Here is a 20,631-nt window from a genome sequence, read left to right on the forward strand (position 1 = left end):
AACCAGTGAAAGGGATGCTACTAATGATTTTGAGCCTATGGGACTGTGACAAACTACCTGCAAGAATAATTGGGTCAGCCTTCTGTTATTGTGCAGTAGCAAAATTAATTACGTGTAGTGTCTTCATTTGTGGCAGGCAGCTGTAGGAAATATTGGATTCAGAATGTATGATCACTCTTGTAAATGTACAGTATTAATGATAAAGGGAGACCCATACTAAAAAAAAACAAAAAAGATAAAAAGATTTTGAAGTTGTCTGCATTCTCTGATATAGGAAACCGTATCCAGTTTCTGAAGTAAAACTACAAACTATGTTTGTAAAGGTATTTCATCCCTTTGCTTGTGCTTATTTTAATACATGATACGAGAACAGGGATTTTCCCCACCTTAAGGATTTGTGGAAACAATATGAGGAGGATAATCCTTTTACTAGACTACCTTTTCAGTGTTGGGGTTTGGAAACATCAAGTGTTTAAGCATGTGCATACACCTGTGCCTAAACTGAAAAGATGGGAAACAACTGCATTGCACACTTTAATTAGAGTAGGAAACCAACAGGAGATCAAGGAATAGTGTTAGATAGACCTAAATGTACAAATAATTGGCTAACGATAAAGAGAGAAAAAGAACCTTCATATTTCCTAAATCCATTTAAGGAGATTTGCTCAGAATGTACCTATAGCAGGGCAGTTTGCAGGGACAGAAATAGTAGAATGAAGAGAGTTGCTTAGTAAAATATTGCATCCAGAAAATGTTGCAAACTAGGGAGTAGAACTAACTGGTAGAACTAAAGAGAAAGCATCAGTCACTGAAAGGGTGTATTCCAAAGGTATTAAGTTACGAGGTATGAAAAATGGAACTTCCTATGCACAATACACAAATACTAAAATGAGTTATACTTCAAGAAGCATATCTTAAAACCATAAAACTTTTTGTTTTGGGAAGCATCCCTGCACCACCATGTGAGAAGCTTGGAACCCTCACATCAGCTAATGTGTATATACCAACTCTACGGTCACACTACTTTTTTGGTCCAGCACCCATGACCATCTAGCTACTCCCCTCACCATACTTAATGAACCTGTCTGTTTCACTTTTCCTCCCAGTATATGCTTCGAGCTCTAGGAGTGATGCTGTCATCCACATGGCTGGGACTTTTTTGATTATGCCATAATTCCCCATTGCATCTATTATTAATATTCAAGGAGTGAGCATGCACTGAGGGCATGCTGTTTTATCACCACTGCCTCTATGGAAGCTCAGTCATTTTCCATCTCCTCTTCTTCTCTTTGGACAGTATCCCTCCAAATCCCTGGCCGTCATTAAGGTTTGTGTGGCAGAAATGCCCTGGTAAATGCCCTCTTCTGTAATAGGCATGCCCATCCCTCCCTGCCAGTGGCTCAGATGTCCAAGGCACTAATTCAACCTGTTTTTTCTGGGTCTTAGTCAGGTCTTTATCCCTCTATGCCATGGTGATGACTGTGGTCACACTACTTTGAGGAAAACATGAAAAATATATACTGCATTGTGCTGCAGGCTCACATCAGACAAATGATGACTGTTTCAGTAAACCATGAAAAAAACTAAATTTCACTGAAGCTGCTCAATGGGAAATGCCTTGATGGTAGATGAGCCTGGAAAATGTACAACCTGAGTGGAATTCTAAACTTTCTGCCTAGCTAAAGTAGAAAGCTACAGAAATGAGGAATTGTTAGCAGCAGGTGAGTGATGAGGAGGAGAAACATATCAATAAGGAAGAAGCAGTAACTGCCCAGAGTACTAAACGCACTTCTGTCATTGTAAGACATAACCCCCAAATCAGGGAACACAATAGTCAGTAGGCATCTGCAAGTAAAAGTGAAGATAAATTATGTTCTGTGATACCACTTGCAGAGGAAAAGCAACCATCAGATGAAAAGGAAATTGACACAGCTATGTTCAGTTACACTGAGACAAAGGTAAGCATGTAATATCCATTTGTGCCACAAAAGGGAAGTAAAGCATGTCTTTCTGATTAGCTATTAACAATAACAAATAAATAAATAATGTTAGTGTGGGAGAAAATGTATACGGCTCATAGGCTTTAGGTGTTTAAGCAACAGTTACCAGCTTGGATTCAGACAAAAAGCTCATTGTTCATGGTAATTGTCCAGTGCAAGTCAGTCAGTTACTGCAATGAAGAGAAAACATGATTCAGAGACAGCCACGCCCACAATGATAAAAACCTCAGTATCAGCTGATTAGCATTTATCTGATTCACACATTAATTACCAGAACAAATCTTCCAAGACACACGTATTTTATTCCAAACAATAAAAGGATGTATAAGCGCTTTCACATGCGTCTTGCATGCTTCTTCAGATACATCCTTTTATTGTTTGGAATAAAATACGTGTTTCAGTTTCTCAGTGTTTGTGTGTCTTGGAAGATTTGTTATTCTAATTTTTTCGCTTTGCTACGGGACACTTTAGGAAGTTTGTGGCAATTTTTTGTTACTTCTACATTCACACATTAATCCACACTAGCACTGTCAAACATGTCAGTGGTAATGTTCTCAGTAGTGGCTCATGCATTGTTTTGGCAAAGGCATTCCCCCTACACACATACACACACACAGACCCACACTCTCAGGCATTCCCAAATACTCATGCACACACCGTTATCCACCCATCAACAAATAAACCCCAACAGTCAGTCATATTCCCTGACACACTGAACAATTCATTCACACTCATACTTCAATACACATGTGCAGACTCTCACTTCCCTGTGTATCCCCTCTAGTGAGACCACCAAGACAGACACTTACTCAAGCACACACATTCAGCTTCATTTATGCCTTTACAGACATACAAATACACTTCAGCATCCACCCACACTTTCACCAAACTTACCTGCACCAGAAGTACTGTCAAAGGAATGAATGGGTCACTGCCATATTTTTACAAAGTTCACTTTTTCCTTCCACAGTGACATTTTCTAAGGCTTAGCATTTCTGTGATCCACTTGGCCGAGCAAATTAGGAGCCTTTTGGCATTTCTGGGGAAGTGCACATGGCTACTTAACATTAGCATCTCCCCCACACTGCTGCACTATCGTGCAGTTATACCAGTGAAACCATCCACTGTCTTGAAGCCCATGCGAGTGGAAAACCTCAGCAGTATGGTAGTCTTAGAGCCAGAGAGGTTTACCATGATGTAGAAAAGTGTGTGTGTGTGTGTGTGTGTGTGTGTGTGTGTGTGTGCATGTGTGTCTGTGTGCATGTGTGTGTGTGTGTGTGTGTGTGTGTGTGTGTGTGTGTCTGTGTGTCTGTGTGTGTGTGTGTGTGAGAGAGAGAGAGACTGTGTGTGTCTGAGCTTGAATCCTTAGAGGACCAGGTTATGGTGAGCCACAAAACTAAAGGTTCTCCCTACAAGTTACACTACAGTCAGTGCTCATTTTGTAGGACAGATAGCTCAAATCAACTACTCTGACATTTGATGGGAAAATAAATCAAGTATGAAGAGATATACAAAGATCAGTTAAATCTAGAGAAGGAAAATGACAAGCTATAAATTATAATTTGTTGGTCTGTCTTAACATGCATTCTTTGTAAGTAGGTGTTTTAGTTAAAAGAAAATAATTGCAGTAATGTCCAGAGTTTGGTGAAGTGATGTGTAATAAAAGAGGCAGGGACTAACAAGAAAATAAGATGTTATCTTAAAAGATATGGGTGCTCTGTGTACTTAGTATGCTGTACAGGTTGTTACTTAACTAACTAAAAGAGGGAGAAAAAGAACAATGTATTGACATGTCAGTCTAAGGATCTGACAGACACTTGAGGATGGCAGTACTAGACAGAGTTTTGCTTTACTGTTAAAACTTTGAATATTAAAGACTTTATGACTGCTAAGCATAGAGTTACTCATGTTTAGACTAGAATGCTGCCTTATAACAACAATAACTACTTTCTTGTCGTGAATAAAACACTGGTGCCAGCATTTTATAAACCCAAGTAATATTTCAATGATGTTAACTTTCTGAGATAATCAGCATCAGTATTTTGGATTCAGGGTATTATCATCATAAAATCATGCCTTACCAGTGTAAGAAAAACATGTTTCCCCATCAGTAAACCTGCTTTTATTCTCTGTTAGCTATAGTGTCTCATAAAACCAAGATCAAGGCTCCGACTACTAGCTGTCACACTGAGCAGTTCAATTAGATCCATCTCCATTGTCCATCTTTTCAAAGATGTATGGAAATGTATTCAAGGAACCATAACTGTCATGTATGATACAAAAGGATCAGACTGGGAAAACTATGCTGCCACTGGCTTGTCAGATATTTTGTATGTATTTGTTTGTCTCTCACCATTTAAATTAATTCTGAGTTTCTGTCCTGTCCCTCCTATATAACCTGAAATAAAACACATTCTTAGAAGTACATGTAAAGGAAATCTGTATTTTGTAGCTTTGTTATGTGAAGTTATAATGTTGCAAGCAATACAAATCATCTGACATGTTTTGCATTTTGGGTGATCACAGGGTTTTGTGCTAATTTTAACTTTTTTTCTAGTCTATGTGTACATTTTGCAAGAACTTGCAAGGATGGCAAGAAATTCTTAGGGCTGAAATTTAGTCTGAGTCCAGATTGCAAATCCAATATTATCCTGCAAGTGGAAAGAGCACATTGTGTGATTAAGATGTTGGTAGGCTAGGTCAAGACAAAACAGCTACTGTGCAAACTCTACTGTCATAAACTCTAGAGCTGGTTATTACAGCCAGTGACAGAACTGCAAGATATTTTAATGCAGGGTCAGAAAACATGCATGTAAGAGCACTTGATTCACTGCTGACAAATATTAAGCAGAGGGGGAAACTACTAAGTAGCATGAATGAACACCTTATGAATCGCACAGAAAGGCTGCAGGTATGCCTCTAGGGATTACAAGGACTCCCGGCACTTTTTACTTGAAGCAATGGGAGTTACTGCGCAATGGAGATGTGAAGAAACTCAGATGGAAGCAAGGTAAGGAGCAGGCACTCAGGAGAGCTCGGTGCAGTCATTTTGACAGCCAGGAAGTCTTGATCCAGTTTCTATGGAAAGTGAGGTGGAGTAGCTGAAATGCAGATCCTAATATTTGACAGAAAAAATTATTACAGAGGCAGTAGGCTACATGAAAAGGAGAGTAGCCAGAATCTGTGCAGCTAAAGGAAACAGAATCTTCCCAAAATTGATCTCCCTTTAGGAGTGAAGAAGTGGGGGCGAGATCTGGGTGGCACTAGGTGAACAGTAGAGTGGTCAATAGAGGTGAGGCCAGAGCACAAGAGATGCCATGGTAGAGTGAGTTCAGAGGTCACACAAGTAGAGTGATGCTGCAAACATCAAGAAGTGGATTTGAATGGCTCTGGAATAGTTTAGAGCTGGAGTTAAACTTAAATCAAACCAGCAAAGGTAAAATCTTTACAGAAGGACAGGGCAGCATCATTGGTATATGCTGTCAACAATCTAATCTTTTTTGTACCACTTATTCTTTATTTTAAATCCCATGAGCTGTGGAGGCTTATTCTCACATGGCTGATACATTGAGAAACTAGTGAACAGACTAAAGTGAGGCAGAGCAGGAACACACATGTAATAACTTCCTGTGTTAAAAAGCTATACTTGCACATATTGCTACAACTGAGCAGATGAATGATGCAGAAGGAAAGCGTGTAAAATCAGTACGCTTGTGGCTATGTGGTGGTACATATCAGTGTGGTCTGTTTTCATTTCCTCTTCCTTCTGCAGATCCAGTGGTGCAGGTGGCAGAGGAATGGCATCAGTCACCTCAGCCTGTGTGGGTTGAGACCTCTGGTACTTGGTCATCTGATTGCCTGACCTGTGTCTCATCAGGGGGAAGGAGGTAACTCTGCTAAAGGTGATTTGAATGGCTCACTGATGGCCTTTGTGGTAATTTTTCAGCAGCTGAACCAAGGTAGCTCTTCTTGCACTGGTCTAGACAAGTTTTCTGTAGTCTACAAGTATGATTTGAAGAGGATGGTGATTTCTGAGGTGTGCTAACAACTGGATACCCACCTAACAATCATGCAGCACCTCCTGGCATGACTGGTTGAGTCATATAACCAGCAGGCTCTGACCAACAGGCTGCCAGAGGCATGGCCTACATAAGATGACAGCCATCGAACAGACTGATATCCTTGCCACTTGGTCTCTCAGCCAGGGTGGAATCTGTGACATACCCTGCCATATCCCGTAATCATGTGCTCCCTCACCATTTTGTCATTCGACATACCTTGTTTCTTGTCCAGTCCTCCCCATTATCAAGTATTTACCCTCTGTCATTCTGGGTTTATTTATTCTTGTCAGCACCTTTTGTGTCCATACCATCCCTGTCTGTCTGTGCATGCATATTATTTTTTTGTTTTTGTGTAACCATATCCTTTACTTCTCCGTTTCCCTCTCACAACCACTCCTCGCTACCTTCTCCAACTACCTTTCATCATCATATATAAGAAATGGATGCACTTCCCAGAAGAAAACACCCTCATTTTCTCCTCACCAGAGGTCCATTATAGCTGTCCTTGTATGATTTCCTCTGAGCTCCTCCTCATTGATTTGATGAACTCAGCTGATACCTTGCTGGGCTACACTTTCCTGGCTTGTCTGTCTTTTTGTGTGTCTCAGTGATGAGGTGCATTATTGTGCATGGGTATGTGCATAGCTTCCAGCATGCTCAGGCTAGCTGGTATAACTTTCCTGCGGTGTCAATCGTTTTGATTGCGTGGACTTTCTAGGGTGACTCCTCCACTGATCCTGCTTATTTGCCAGTTGTCCCCACAATGTAGTACCACAGATTTACTATATGTTCTACTACTTTTCCTTGACTAGAGATTCAAAAAGTCCTGATTCTTATCCAGCAAGCGGCATCAGGTTGCATCATATTACAGGATGCTTCATACTTTGCAACATATGGCTGCAAAATAATTTTCCGTGCATCCCAGCCACTGATAATTTTGAAGTAGGCTTATTTTGCCATGTTTAAGGTGAGAAGCAGTACCTGAATTATTTTAGAGTAAAATGTATTATAAATTACAACTTTATTTTATTTGGAGCTTTACTATTTTTCTACTAAATTCATTTAGCCATAGTCCACCAATCTTTGTTTACCTGTGACATAATTTTAGTGTGATGTTGTTCATAACCTTTCTGCCAGCATTGTTCCTTTTATAGCAGCTAATTTTGATTATTTTATACATACTGCCTTCTGTATTTTTATTTGCATTTCTGCTCAGACCTTTATGATGTAACTTAGTATACACATTTTGTCTTCTACATACCTTTGTCATGCATTTGATTTATGTCCTGCTTTACAGAATGGTTAGACAGATATTTTATGTTGCTACACCTATACCCACATGATGAATTCTATTCTGAGCTAGACATTTTCCCTACTTTTGCAAATTTTTAATCCAGATATACTACAACTAAAATGTTTCTTCTTGTGAATATTTCTAATAAAATTATGTGAAAATAAGAAGGAATATGTACTCAGTAAAGCAGAACACCTAACAGGTGATCCTGATTCTGAATTAGTGTAGTAACACCATTTGTATATATCTAATCACACTTATACTGAAAGGAATGATCTTTATATTCAAGTGGTGTATTCCCTAGCACATGCTGTCAGGCTAAAGTTAATCTTGACTATATTCTTGTGCTCATTGTCCTTTAAACTAATAGTATAATTTGTAGTGGTATGTTCTTTCTCTTTAAATCTAGCATATATTTGGTTGTGTAGCTTGCCTCTTTGGCAAATGCTGTGGCTAAAATACATTTTGATTCTGCAGACCAGTGTTGCTGACAAACAGATAAGTTAATGGACAGCTATACCGATAAATATAGATATAGAAAGATAGACTTATTGGTAGGTTATATAACATCATATGAGTTACATGTACAAGGGCTTTCCAGTAAAACTGTACTATATATTTGTAATAATATGTTTAGATACTGAAACTGTTGTTCCTGATGTGTACAATATCTTGCACTTAATCTTATCATTTTTCGACAGTAGTCCTCAGATTTATATACACGCTCTAAACTCAGTGTTTCATTTTAGCTTCCCTTAGAAGTTTTGTAGTTGTTTTCCCTCATTACCATTTCATGCATTAGTATGCAACGACATCATCTCCAAAGAGGAGCACACTTTTACAGAGGGCATTTTGCAGAAAGCATTTGGAGATGACTTCTGATGACATTCCTAATTGCTGCTTGCTATAGCTTTGTAGCTCAATGTTGACTACATTAATGACCTTCACATTCGTTCTCATTCTTTTAAGTGCGTTACTTCATCTCTTGGCATTGCTCCAGCCATAATCTGCAGTGCTGTGAATAATATTTTAGATTGCTTCAGACTTACCCATGATATTTTGTTTCATTGAGTAGTGAATTGTTTAAGAAAATCAATATCTGCCCTTACTCAGGGGACACATTAGCCTGAACATTTTTAAAAGCATATTCATATTTATAAGAGCAGCTCAGCAGCTTGATTTTTGAAGCATGGCATTATGTATGTGTGAGCATTAAACTCAACAAGTATTAATTTTTTTTTAGCATGGGTGCATGGAGATCCTAGGAAGGTGGTGTATCCGACAGACAGTTCCGGAGAGTTCTGTGGCCAGAAAGGCACTGCAAATGAGTGAGTGTTACATGAAACATGTCTCCTTGTAATCATGAATACAGCATGTCCACTGATTTTATTGTTTCATTACTGCTAATGTTTTATTATTACTCTACTACAGAGATGGCAGCTTCTGCTGCCTCTGTAATTGTTGATATCCATAATAACCTGTCATGTACACATGGATCCTTTCTATGGTGCACTATTTATTTAATCATTTAACAGTTTGGCAGGTAGGCCACCCACAAAACAACCATTTCATCTGTCATTGGGGAGCAAAAGCAATATAAGAAGTAAAGACAGATTATCGCTAATAACCAGTAGTGAAAAGCAAATAGCTCAGAGAAAGGCCTTACAAAGAATGCATATTATAATAAAACAGGTGTTTACCTGCTGCGGCTTTCTTGTGATATCTAGAGAGAAGTTATACAGGAATGGTAATATTAAATGAGTTCCCAGCACAGAAATAAATGTAGTTGACTGTGACCTGCTGGTGTAAGAAAGATTATCCCATTTGGGCCTGTGATGCAAAATGCCTTTTGTAGGCAAATAACTCACTGATATTGATAGTTATGATGACTCAGTAATAATCTGAGATCAAATGTCAACTTTGCCTTTAAATTTACTCAGGAAATTGTTCATAGAGAATTCTGTGTGCTCATTTTCTCCTTGCTAATTAAAATATATGCCATCTGTAGCATTATCAAGAACTTTGGAAGGCAGACGTTTACCTGAATGTATCATGCCGGTGTATGAAGTAGCTCACTGATTATCCTTACCTGTCAACTGCTTAGCGCAAGAAATCCAGACACAGCCTAAAAATAATGGGGGGGGGGGGGGGGCTAAGGCCCAAAATCAGGGACAGATTTCAAGTATTGCTCTTATAACTTAAAAAACTGCTAGAATAACAGGATTAATATTAGCATGCATTTTCTGAAGGGTATAACGTCTGAAACTCAATTTATGTCATTATTTACTGACTTCAGCCATTAGTAATTTGCCAGAAAACCACAAATTGTATGAAGAACTAACCGAATATATGAGGCAAACATCTGGACAGCTGAGGGGTATGATTATGCCCATCAGTTTATCACAGTCATACCTCTCAAGCTCTTAGAGCAAGAAATCTAGACAAAGCCTAAAATTATGAGGGGACAATAATAAGGGGACAGCTTTTAAATATTGCTCTTAGAAACTGAGAAAGTTGCTAGAATAGTAGGATTTGTTTATGCATGTATTTTTTGAAGGATATGAAGTGTGAAACATGTGTGAAACTCAAATGTATGTCATTATTTAATAACTTCACTCCTCAGTGATTTGCCAGAAAACCACAAATTTAATGAAGAGCAGACCAAAAATATAAGGCAAAAATCTGGACATTCTGCAAAATCTGAAGAGTTGAGAGGTATGAGCACAATATTTCTATAATATAACTTTATAAAGAAGCTAAACATGCCCATACAGACTTTTTCTATTTGCAAATCTAACAAATCCCATGTGGCATTTTCCAAGATTATCTTTTAGGTGTATTGGCGCCTCACAGCAGGAGGATTTCCGGTTCAATCCTCGGCTGGGGTGCCCTTTGTGAAGAGTCTGCATGTCCTCCCTGTGGTCGCGTGGGTTTCCTCCGGGTGCTCCGGTTTCCTCCCACATCCCAGAGACATGCTGTTGGTGGATTGGACACTCTAATTTGACCCTAGGCATGAGTGCGTGCATGTGTGTGCCTTATGTGGAAGGTTGGGCACCAGGCTGGCAACTCAACACCATAAAAACTCTACTGCCAATCATAGCAAATAGGTGAACCACTGTGGTGACCCTTAACCGGGAAAAGCCGAAAGAAGAAGATCTTTTAGGTGATGCTTAGTTTAGGAAAGTTGTAGGTGTTTTTGAATCCATTTCTACTCAATATCAAGCCTCCAGCAGTCAGACTTTGGCTCATTCATTTTTCAGTGGTGGGACTTTCACCATATCTATGTAGGTGAGAGTCACTGGGGATCATTATTCAGGGAGCTGTAAGAGTTGCTTTTGTCTTCATAGGCTTCTCAGCTGTGAGTATATATATGACATCTCTAACCTCACCCTCTGGAAGGGGGGCTGAGTGAACCATGTTCTAAAGCCTTCCCCACATAGATACTTTATCGTACACATGCACTTTGAAGGATGCTAGCTATTGGTGGCTTGGAAAACCTAATCTTTGCCTCCAGGACACATTACTTGCATTGCAAGCCTTCTCCAAGGTGATAGCTCCACCCTTCTCTCCCTTCCAGAATGGGCACACCCTTGCCAGACAGCTCCATCAGTCACTTCAGCTGTTAATCAAACCTGGGTCACATGGACCACAGTTAGGGCTGTATACTTCTGCTTCACCATTGTCGACTTTGTTTAGGAGTTACTATGACCTGCTACAGAGGTGTTTGCAAGGTGTTACAAAATTCTGCAATTGAAAGGATTTTTTTAAAATTGATTGAACTGGTGTTTCCTTTAGTCTTTCAAGATATACCGCATTAGACTTTGAGACAAAGAAGTGCCTACAACAGCTTTGTCTGATTCATCATGTGTCTGAAACAAGAGGTGAATCATTCAAAGACAGCACATGATAGGGAAGCATCCAAGATGCAATATGCTTCCCTGGATAATGTAGTTAAGCTTATCAGGGCAGGCTACGATCCATGATCCATGGCTTGTGAATTTGGACATAGAATCAGCCATTAATCTAGAGCCAGTATACCACCAGGATTGGCACTAGTTAGCCATATTCTTGGCTATGCCTCTGGGAAATATGGTGCCTTGTGACTCATTCGAAAAATTTAGTGCAACTTTGACTGGGATATGAGAAACTGGGAGAGGAAGGAGAGCAGTACATTATTTAGATGATTTCTTAATAATGGGGAAGAGAAAAAGAAAAATAACTGTGCAGTGAAGTAGGGGTTTTGTTATTGTCTGATAATTTGAAGCAACTGGCTCAAGAATTTGTTTTCTGTAGCAGGAGGTAGATCTTCATGCTTAGGTTTTTTTCAATTACTCTGGACATTTTACAATAACATTGATTTTACTTTGGTTAGAGAAAATGTTGTGTAATTATTGGAACTGTTGAACTTTGCATAGAGTACAATAGGTCCAGGCAGGATAGTCACCAGGTCATTGGTGTCATAGTGAAAGCAAAGAAAGAGTAGCATCATTTGATTCATCTCACTAGGTAGGTCAAGGAGGACATAAGAATTTGGAATGCATTTTTGAAATATTTTAGTGATCCTTCTGGGAGGATTCACTGAAACTCAACACTGATTTAGAACTACATATAGCTACAGCAGGTACTGGAGGTATCAGAGTAGTTTTTGAAAGGGAAATGGTTCACAACTCCATGACCTAAGGAGTAGAACAGGAGGGTATGTACTGAAGAGATCATTTTACAGAGTTCATGTCTATCTGGGTGACAGTGCTAGTCTGCAGTCATGAGTTATAGAAGAAAAAAATTGTAGATGGACTGCACCTTATAAATAACACCTGGAAAGCAACAGAACTAGAAAGAGCTCCCCTTTTAAATCAGCCTTGCTCTGCTCCCGAATGTTGCTGGTTCTCCCCACTCCCTCTAGCCAGAAACTAGCTGTAGTGGACTACGCCCTATAAAATAACACCTGGAAAGCTGTTTAAACAGAAAGAAAGTTGTGTAAAATCTTACCATAACCATAGATGCCCTTCTCTTCCATGTTGCAGTATTCAACTAGTGGGGTTTACCCTTCTTCCTTCCAGTCTCATCCTGCCAGGTTTCCAAAGTTTTTTCGTCCCCAGTAGGTGTGTTGGATTTCGGAACTGGTTGCTGAAGCATGGGCCATAAAGGTAACATCTGCATGCACCAGTCCTCAGAACATAAGAAGCCCTAGTCGGAGCCAGTCCTATAAGGGTATAGGTAGTCAAATGTCACCCAGAAGAAGCAAGTGTAAGCCTCAGAAGTGAGGAAGGTGGGAGGGAAGGAATACTGCAATATGGAAGAGAAAGACATCTATGGTTATGGTAAGATTTTACACAACTTTCTATGTCCTTCTATTCTAATGTTGCAGCACTCAACTAGTGGGTGAGTGTCAAAGCTCACTGAAGAAAGGGAGGTGGTTTAGAAGCTGTCTCCAAAAACCCATACAGAATAGCCCTGGCAAACCCTGCTCTAGAAGTTTGGTCCAGTTTGTAGTGCTTGGTGAAGGTGTGTACTGAGGACTAATTTGCTGCTTCTAGGATAGAATTGGTGTCTAACCCTTTAAAGAAAGCCCTGGAAGAGGCTACAGCTCTGGTGGAGTGGGCTTTAACATTGCACTGGAATGTTTTGCCATGGTGAAGGTAGCAGAAAGAAATGATCCTGGAGATCCAGGCTGAAATGGTCTGTTTGCTCACAGCCTTCCATAGGACCCTGGCGTGGAAGGAAACAAACAGTTGGTCTGATTGTCTAATAGGTTTGGTTTTATGTAAATAAAACCTAAGCTGATGGTGCACATCTAGGGAATGTAGAATTCTCTCACTGTCTCCCTGTGGGTTGGGGAAAAAGGCAGATGGATGGGTTGGTTAAAGGAGAAGGACAGGTTAGTCCTTACAGAGTTCATGTCTATCTGGGTGACAGTGCTAGTCTGCAGTCATGAGTTATAGAAGCCAGAAAGGGTGGTATAGCCATAAGGGCTTGTAGTTCAGAGATCCTCCTGGCTGAGGTGAGGGCCACTAGTAAAACAGTTTTCCAAGCGCAGAGTTTTAAGGATGCTTTGTCCGCCAGTTCAGAAGAAGGTTAAGTAAGTTTTTCTAGCACATAGTTGCAGTCCCAGGGTGGAGAGCATGGTTTTCTGGGTGGTCTCAAATGTAACACCCCTTTGAGAAAGAGTCTGGGTGCCAGGGGTGGGTCTAAGGGGAGGCAGGCAGAAATCGCAGACAAGTATTCTTTTAGAGATAAGTAAGTGAGTCCTGTCTGCATTAATTCACATAGGTAAGACAGGATTAGAGGCATATTGGTTTGCAGCGGATCCAACTGGCTTTTGTGACACCAGATAGAAAACCTTTTTCATTTAGCAGTGTAGGATTTCTTTGTGTTTGGTTTCCTGGCCTCCTGCAGGATATTAAGCTTATCCTCATTATACAGGTGTCTAAAGGGGATCAGAATCCTATCAGCCACAAGGTGAGCTGTAGAGACTGGCACTGTGGGTGTATCTGAGTTCCCTTGTGCTGTGTGATGAGGTCCACTGAGGGGGGTAATTTGTGGTGATTGCCCTTGGACAAAAGGAGGAGAAGGGGAACCAGTATTGTCTTGGCCAGTAGGGAGTCACCAAGAGGATTTGTGGAGAGTCCTGCTAAATCTTTAGAAGTACCTTCTGTATCAAGGGAAAGGGAGGGAGTGCATACAAGAATTCCCCTTTCCAGGTTATTGAGAAGGCATCTGTTGCCAGTGCCTTGGGGTCCTGAGTCACGGAGCAGTAGCCCAGGCGTTGCTTGTTTCTGGAGGAGGTGAACAGGTCTATCTGAGGTGTACTCCAGCTGTGGACCAGATAAAGGAAAGTGTCTCTCTCGAGCATCAATTTGTGGTTATTCGACCTGGTTCTGCTTAGGAGATCTGCCTGAGTGCTGTGAAGAGAGGGAATGTAAGCTGCTTGTAGGGTGATGCCCTGTGAGGTGGCCAGTTCTCATACTTGAAGAGTTAGCATGCATGGGAGGTAGGATCTTATCCCTTCTTGTTTGTTGATATACCACAAGACAGTGGTGTTGTCTGTGTATACCTTGAGTAGGCCTTGCTCAGGCTTGGAGAGCTAGAAGGATTGCTCTCATTTCTCTGACATTTATGTGTTCTAGTTTGTGTCTGTCTGTCCACAAAACTTGTACTTTCCTTTGTCCCAATATGGCATCCCACCCTAGATCTGAGGCATCTGTGTGTATCATTTGAGAGGGAATCTGGATCCAAAGATGGAGCCCTGGGTTATGGGATACCTGGGTCACCCACCATCTCAGTTCTTTCATTAAGCAGGGAAGTAACGAGACCATGAACTCTAGAAGATGAGAGAGCTGTGTCCATACTGATCTCAGGTACTACTGCAGTTTCCTCATGTGCAATCTTGTAAGGGGTAGCATGGGGATGGTAGTTGCCATGTAGCCTAGAAGTCATAGAAACTGCCTTGCAGTCAGGTGAGATGCCTGAGGCAGCAAGTAGGTATTTGGACAGGGAAGCCACCTTTTCTGGAGGTAGGAATGCCTTCATGATGTCTGTCCAAATTCTGCACCCCAAGAAGACTGTGTCCTGTGCTGGTTCCAGATTGGATTTCGGGAAGTTTATCAGGAATTCTAAGGACTCCAGGTGTTGCACCAGAGTCCTGGTTTGAAGGCGTAGGGTCTTATCTACTGCCTGAATTAGTAGATCATCTAAGTAGGGGAATATTTGGATTCCCTGGGTGTGACAGTATGCAATGACTGGTGCCAGACACTTTGTGAATACTCTGGGGGTGGTAGACAGCCCAAAGGGTAAAGCACAGAACTGAAAATGGGATGAACCAGCCAGGAATCTCAAGTATTTTCTGAAGATGGGTTTGATAGGGATATGGAGGTAGGAATCCTTTATGTCCATGGTTGCCATGAATCTGTGGGATAGCAGAAGAGGGATAAGAGTAGGCAGGGTGACCATGCTAAAGGTAGGTACCTTGAGGAAAGAATTTAGGCATGAGAGGCCTAAAATGAGCCTCCAAGGGCCGTCCTTTCTGTTCACCAGAAAAATTATTGAGTAAAAGCCTTTTCTGAGGGCACACATTCTATAGTGCCTTGATCTAAGAGGGTTTGTAGAATCTGACCTGGAAGGGGAAGATGACTTGGAGGTGGCTGGGACATTCCTAGTTTTACAGGTGAACATATGCAAGTCATGAAGTACCCATCCCTTACGATGGACAGAACCCATTAGTCTGAGGTGATTTGTTCGAAGACAGGGAGACAGTAAGAGAGATGGTCTGACAGGGGGAGGGATGAGGGGGGTAGGTAGCGAGCTTGGCAGGCAGTCAGACACTACCTGCCCTATCAGGAAAGAGAGATCTTTGGTTTGTGGAGGGAGATGTTCTGGCCTGCCTTCTTGTGGGTTTTATGGGCTTGGAGTGGCCCAAGGGCCTAGTGGCTTTCCTGATAAAGTGAGTCTTAGAAGGATAATTTCTATGAAATTTGGGAGTGGGTGAGACTAACAGGTGTTTAAGGTCCTGTAATTCCTTGCCTTTTTCTTGTAAGGACGTAAAGAGTTCAGCCACTTTTTCATCAAACAGAGCTGATCTAAGGGAGCATCAGTAAGTTTTTCCTTAAAGTCATCTGGGGGGGGGGGGGTTGAAGGCGGAGCCATGAATCTCTTCTGAGTGCAGAAGCTGATGCAGCTAACCAGGCTGAGGTGTCAGTAGCATCATAGCTGCATCTCAGAGAATGTCTATTGACCTGAGCAGTAAGGGTGAGCAGGGAAGACAAGGAGGTTTTTGCTGCGCATTCAGGCATGTCCGCTAGTTCCTTAGATGTTTTGTCCAGAAGTGCTAGTGAATATTTAGTCATATGCATTTGGTAATTAGTTGCTCTGAAGGAAAATGTAGCAGAAGTATATATTTTCTTCCCTAATCTCTTCATGGTCTTGCTGTCCTTATCAGCAGGCAAAATGGTAGTAGTAGGAAGGAGCTTGGAAGTCCCATCTGATGAAATGGAGATATTAGCTGGATCAGCTGGAGGACATTTAATCAAGAATTTCTCTCTCTGAGGTACTTTATAAAGTCTGTCAACCCTGCAATGGGCTGGAGGTTGTTATTCTGGGTTTATGGAAGCAGAGGCATAGGCATCCAGGAAAGCTCGGTGAGTAGTAGGGATTGCAGTTGGATTAGGAGTGTCCATTTGGATCAGGTCATAGAACCTTTTCTGTACTTCAGTCATATCTGAAGATTCCCATTTGAAATAGTCCCTCATTTTATTGATAGTTTTCTCAAAATTTAAATCTTCCACAGGGAAATCTGGTTCAATACGGCCCTCCTCTGGGGATCCATAACGCAGGGGGGAGGAAATCTGTGAAGAGTAAGAGAGAGAGTCTTCTGAAGGGTCAGAGAACTCTTCCTCCTCCAACTGTTCAGACCTACTGCTGGGGATAATAGGCCTAGGGCTGAGGAGGGGAGGCACAGAACTGGGGGTGGTGGTAGTCTCTGGTCTAAGAGCCATGAAGGCATTAAACAAGTTCTGGCTAAAAATTTGCCAGTCGGTAGGCTGTTCAGCAGGGGATGATAGATGTTTGGATTTCTGTTTTTACTTAAGGGGCCTTTCAGGCGTCCAGGTAGCCGAAGGCTTTAGTTTAGGTGCAGGGATGGCAGAGGTGGAATCTGATGAACTCTGAGTGAACACTGGTCCCCCCCCCAGCATCTACCAATGATGCCGGTGTAGCCTCTGTGGACGTGACATCTGCTCTTGATTGTGTGGCATCCCTGGGATTCAGGATTTTGGAAAAGGCTCTTGCCACCCCCATAGTGCCTTTTTTAGGCAAGGCTCAAATTCTAAACCTACCACCCTAGAACAAAACAAAGAAAAAAAACTAAGGGTAATGCTGCTCAATGCCAGAAGTCTCAACCTCAAGATGCAGGCCCTTCTCAGTATGGAGAACATCGATGTCTGTGCTGTGACAGAAACCTGGTTCAAGGCTCCTGAGAGCACCCCAGCACTATCAGGTTTTACCTCATATCATGCGTTCCGGCCACAAAACCCGGACAATACCAAGAAAGGAGGAGGGGTATCCATATTCATCAAGGACACCCACACCTCAAGATTGGTGGCATCGCACGATGCATCGGAAACCATCCAGGTGCAATTAACCATAGGCAAGACTGCTATGCAAATTGTAGCATGTTACAGGCCACCCTCGCAAACTCAGGAACCTCACATGGCCTTCCTGAAAACACTGGAGGGATAAATGTATCTCCGAACACCATCATACTAGGTGACTTCAACTACCCTAATATAGACTGGGAACACTACTCAAGCCCAAACACTCTAGCCCAAAAGTTCCTGGAATTCATAAACTCAAATGCCATGGAACAACTAGTCACCATCCCACAAGAGGAGAGAACATACTTGATCTCATCATCACGAACATGGGAGCACAATGTTCGCCAGAAGTATACCCTCACTGGTGAGATCTGATCACAAACTAATATCGCTGGAGGTCCTCATCCGCCCCACCGAAATGAAAAAGACCACAGTAAAGAACTTCTCAAAGCCGACTTCACACTTCTAAAGACTAGTGTGGTCTCCTTTAAGGCCCCTGAGCTGGCGGTTAACATTACTCAAACCGCTGAATCACTTACAAATGCCTTCTACCAGCACCTGCAGGGCTGCATGGATCAGGCAATCCCAAGCAAAACAAAGACTCTTTGTACCAAAGGCAAGCGTCCAGTCTGGTGGACCCCAGCCATAAACAAACTCTACAATAAAAGGAGAAAGCTACTACAAGATAGAGCAAAATCCTTAAAAGGTAAGACACCGCTGATCACTATAAGTAAAAAGCTAAGAGCTCTCATAAAATCATCCAAAGCTAATTTTGAGAAAAAAATAGCTAAGGACACTAAAGACAACCATAAAGCATTCTTTAGCTATGTCAGAAACCTAGGAGGAAACTCCCAGATATGCTCAGAATTAGTTCTAAATGATGTGAAGATTACTGATCCTACAGACATTGCCAACATACTGGCTGACAGGTTCAGTGCAAACTTCTCCCCACCCTCCCTGCCTAAAGAAGAGATAACTATACCAAATGATTGTAGCCCCCCAAACATCTCAAACGCTCAGGTGAGAACTGCTCTCTCCAAGGCAAAGAACACAGCATCCATGGGACCTGATGGTGTCCCCGGCTGTGTGCTCCATGAACTCAACGAGGAACTAAACCCACAGTTAGGACAGCTGTTTAATCTTAGTCTCACCTCCGGAAGTGGCGCACAGCGACTGTGGTCCCACTCCACAAAGGCGGTGCCTCCACCGACCCTGGAAATTACCGTCCCATTAGCTTGACAAGCCTGATCTGCAAAGCCATGGAAAGGATCATAATGGATCTCATAAATAAAGACATAGGGAATTTGCAGACTTTGGATCCAACCCAGTTTGGCTTTGTCAAAGGCAGATCATGCCTTTTAAACTTGGTTGACTTTTTCGAAACAGTCACCAAGGCCATTGGCGAGGAAAGGCAGTCCATACAGCCTACCTAGACCTGGCGAAGGCTTTCGATACAATACCCCACTCGGGTATCATTGAAAAACTCATCAACTTAAATGTAAACCCATACATTACAAGATGGGTTGCAAACTGGCTGAGTGACAGAACCCACAGGGTCAGAGTTGCTGGCGCCATGTCAGACTCAAAGCCTGTCACAAGTGGTGTCCCACAGGGCTCAGTCCTGGGCCCACTCTTGTTTGGCATCTACTTTTCTGAAGTACAAGCAAACACAGGAGGGTTATGGCTGACAAAGTTCACAGATGACTGCAAACTGGGTGCCGTAGTTGAGAACACATCCGACACAGATATCCTTCAGAAGGGTCTCACAGAAACGGATAACTGGTGCCAGAGCCATGGCCTCAAGTTAAATGCCAGGAAATGCATAGTCATACCCTTCGGGAAAAATAAGGTTACCCCTAGCTACCATATAGGTGGCAATCCCCTGAACACAGAAGAAGTTATTAGGGACCTGGGAACCCAGGTTGACAGTAGCCTGTCATTCGACACTCATATTGCTAAAGTAGTTAGGAAGACCTTCTACATTGCCCACCTTATCATGAAGGGATTCACATCTAGATCAAGGGAAGTCATAGTCTCCCTATACTCATCACTCATCAGACCAATGATCGAGTACAATGCCCCATTCGGAATGTATCTGACCCGACACTTGCAGCAGCTGGAGAGGCCACAAAAGTTCCTCACCAAAAGGATAAAGGGTTTCAAAAATCTGTCCTATGCTGCACGACTGAAAGAACTCCAGTTATATTCAGTTGCACTCAGAGGTGACCTATGCCTGACATACAAGGCCATGTCAAACCCAGATTTGATGAATATGCTTCATCTCAAAAAATCTAGATCCCTCAGAGCCACAAGGGCGGGTGACTTAAACCTCGACACGGTTATTAATAGGACGTGCTGGAGGGATAGATTCATCACCCAAAGACTCCCTATGCTGTGGAACAAAATCCCGGTTTATGTGAGGCAGGGCACCTCGCTGGCCTTGTTCAAGAGGAATCTTGACCAATGGATGGGAGATTGCAGATACACCCCAGGGGTTACCTCAGTGTCACTGCTCGACAGAGGCACAGCTAAATAATGGGCAGAGTTTCTCCAAACTAAGGGGTGGCGTAAGCCACAAAACTATGGCTAGGCTTATAAATGCCCTCGGGCAGATAGCCTAGTATGAACCTATGAACCTATGAACCTATCCTCTCAGGTACCTGCTATATCGGTGCTCGTGGATGCTGGGTCCTTGGCCAGGCATAAATGGGCCACAGGTTGAGGGGTCTCTTGTAGAGGTGCAGCTGAAGAAGTAGGACACAAGGTCTTGGAGGTTCACATGGGAAGTCTTGTGCGGCTTCCATCCCTAACATTATTTGCTTTAGTCTCTGATTTTCTAAATACAGGTTCAAGGCCTGAAGACAACTACTTAAGGTCTTAGAAACAAATGACTTACAAATCTTACAGTTTTCATGGTCGTGTTCCTTGCCCAAACGAAAGAGACACTAGTCGTGTGTGTCTTTGTGGAGAATCTGCCGACCACAGTTACACTTGTCCTTTCTGGATGACATGAACAAACTATAAATTAAACCGTAGGACTGAAGAGTTCCCCAATGGGGTACTTATGTGAAAATTTGAGATCTGATGTCCACAAATAACAGGAGCACCTTATGTACAGCTGCCGGCTGAAAAGTTCTGAGGGCTGATGCATGCAGATGTCACCTTTATGGCACACACTTCAGCAGCCA

At 42.1% G+C, this 20,631-nt stretch overlaps 1 protein-coding gene across 3 annotated transcripts in view; it reads left to right on the forward strand.

The window, feature by feature from the left end:
- Positions 1-20,631, forward strand: part of SLC44A5 (solute carrier family 44 member 5) — a 4,403,163-nt gene that overhangs the window by 3,750,833 nt on the left and 631,699 nt on the right. For all 3 annotated transcript variants that reach the window (XM_044085789.1, XM_044085788.1, XM_044085790.1), the window contains one exon: positions 8,599-8,683. In XM_044085789.1, coding sequence (XP_043941724.1) covers positions 8,599-8,683 — 85 coding nt within the window. The remainder of the gene's footprint in view (positions 1-8,598; positions 8,684-20,631) is intronic.

This window comes from Protopterus annectens, chromosome 10.part0, assembly GCF_019279795.1.
Source record: "Protopterus annectens isolate FY-2018-M chromosome 10.part0, PAN1.0, whole genome shotgun sequence".
NCBI lineage: Eukaryota > Metazoa > Chordata > Ceratodontiformes > Protopteridae > Protopterus > Protopterus annectens.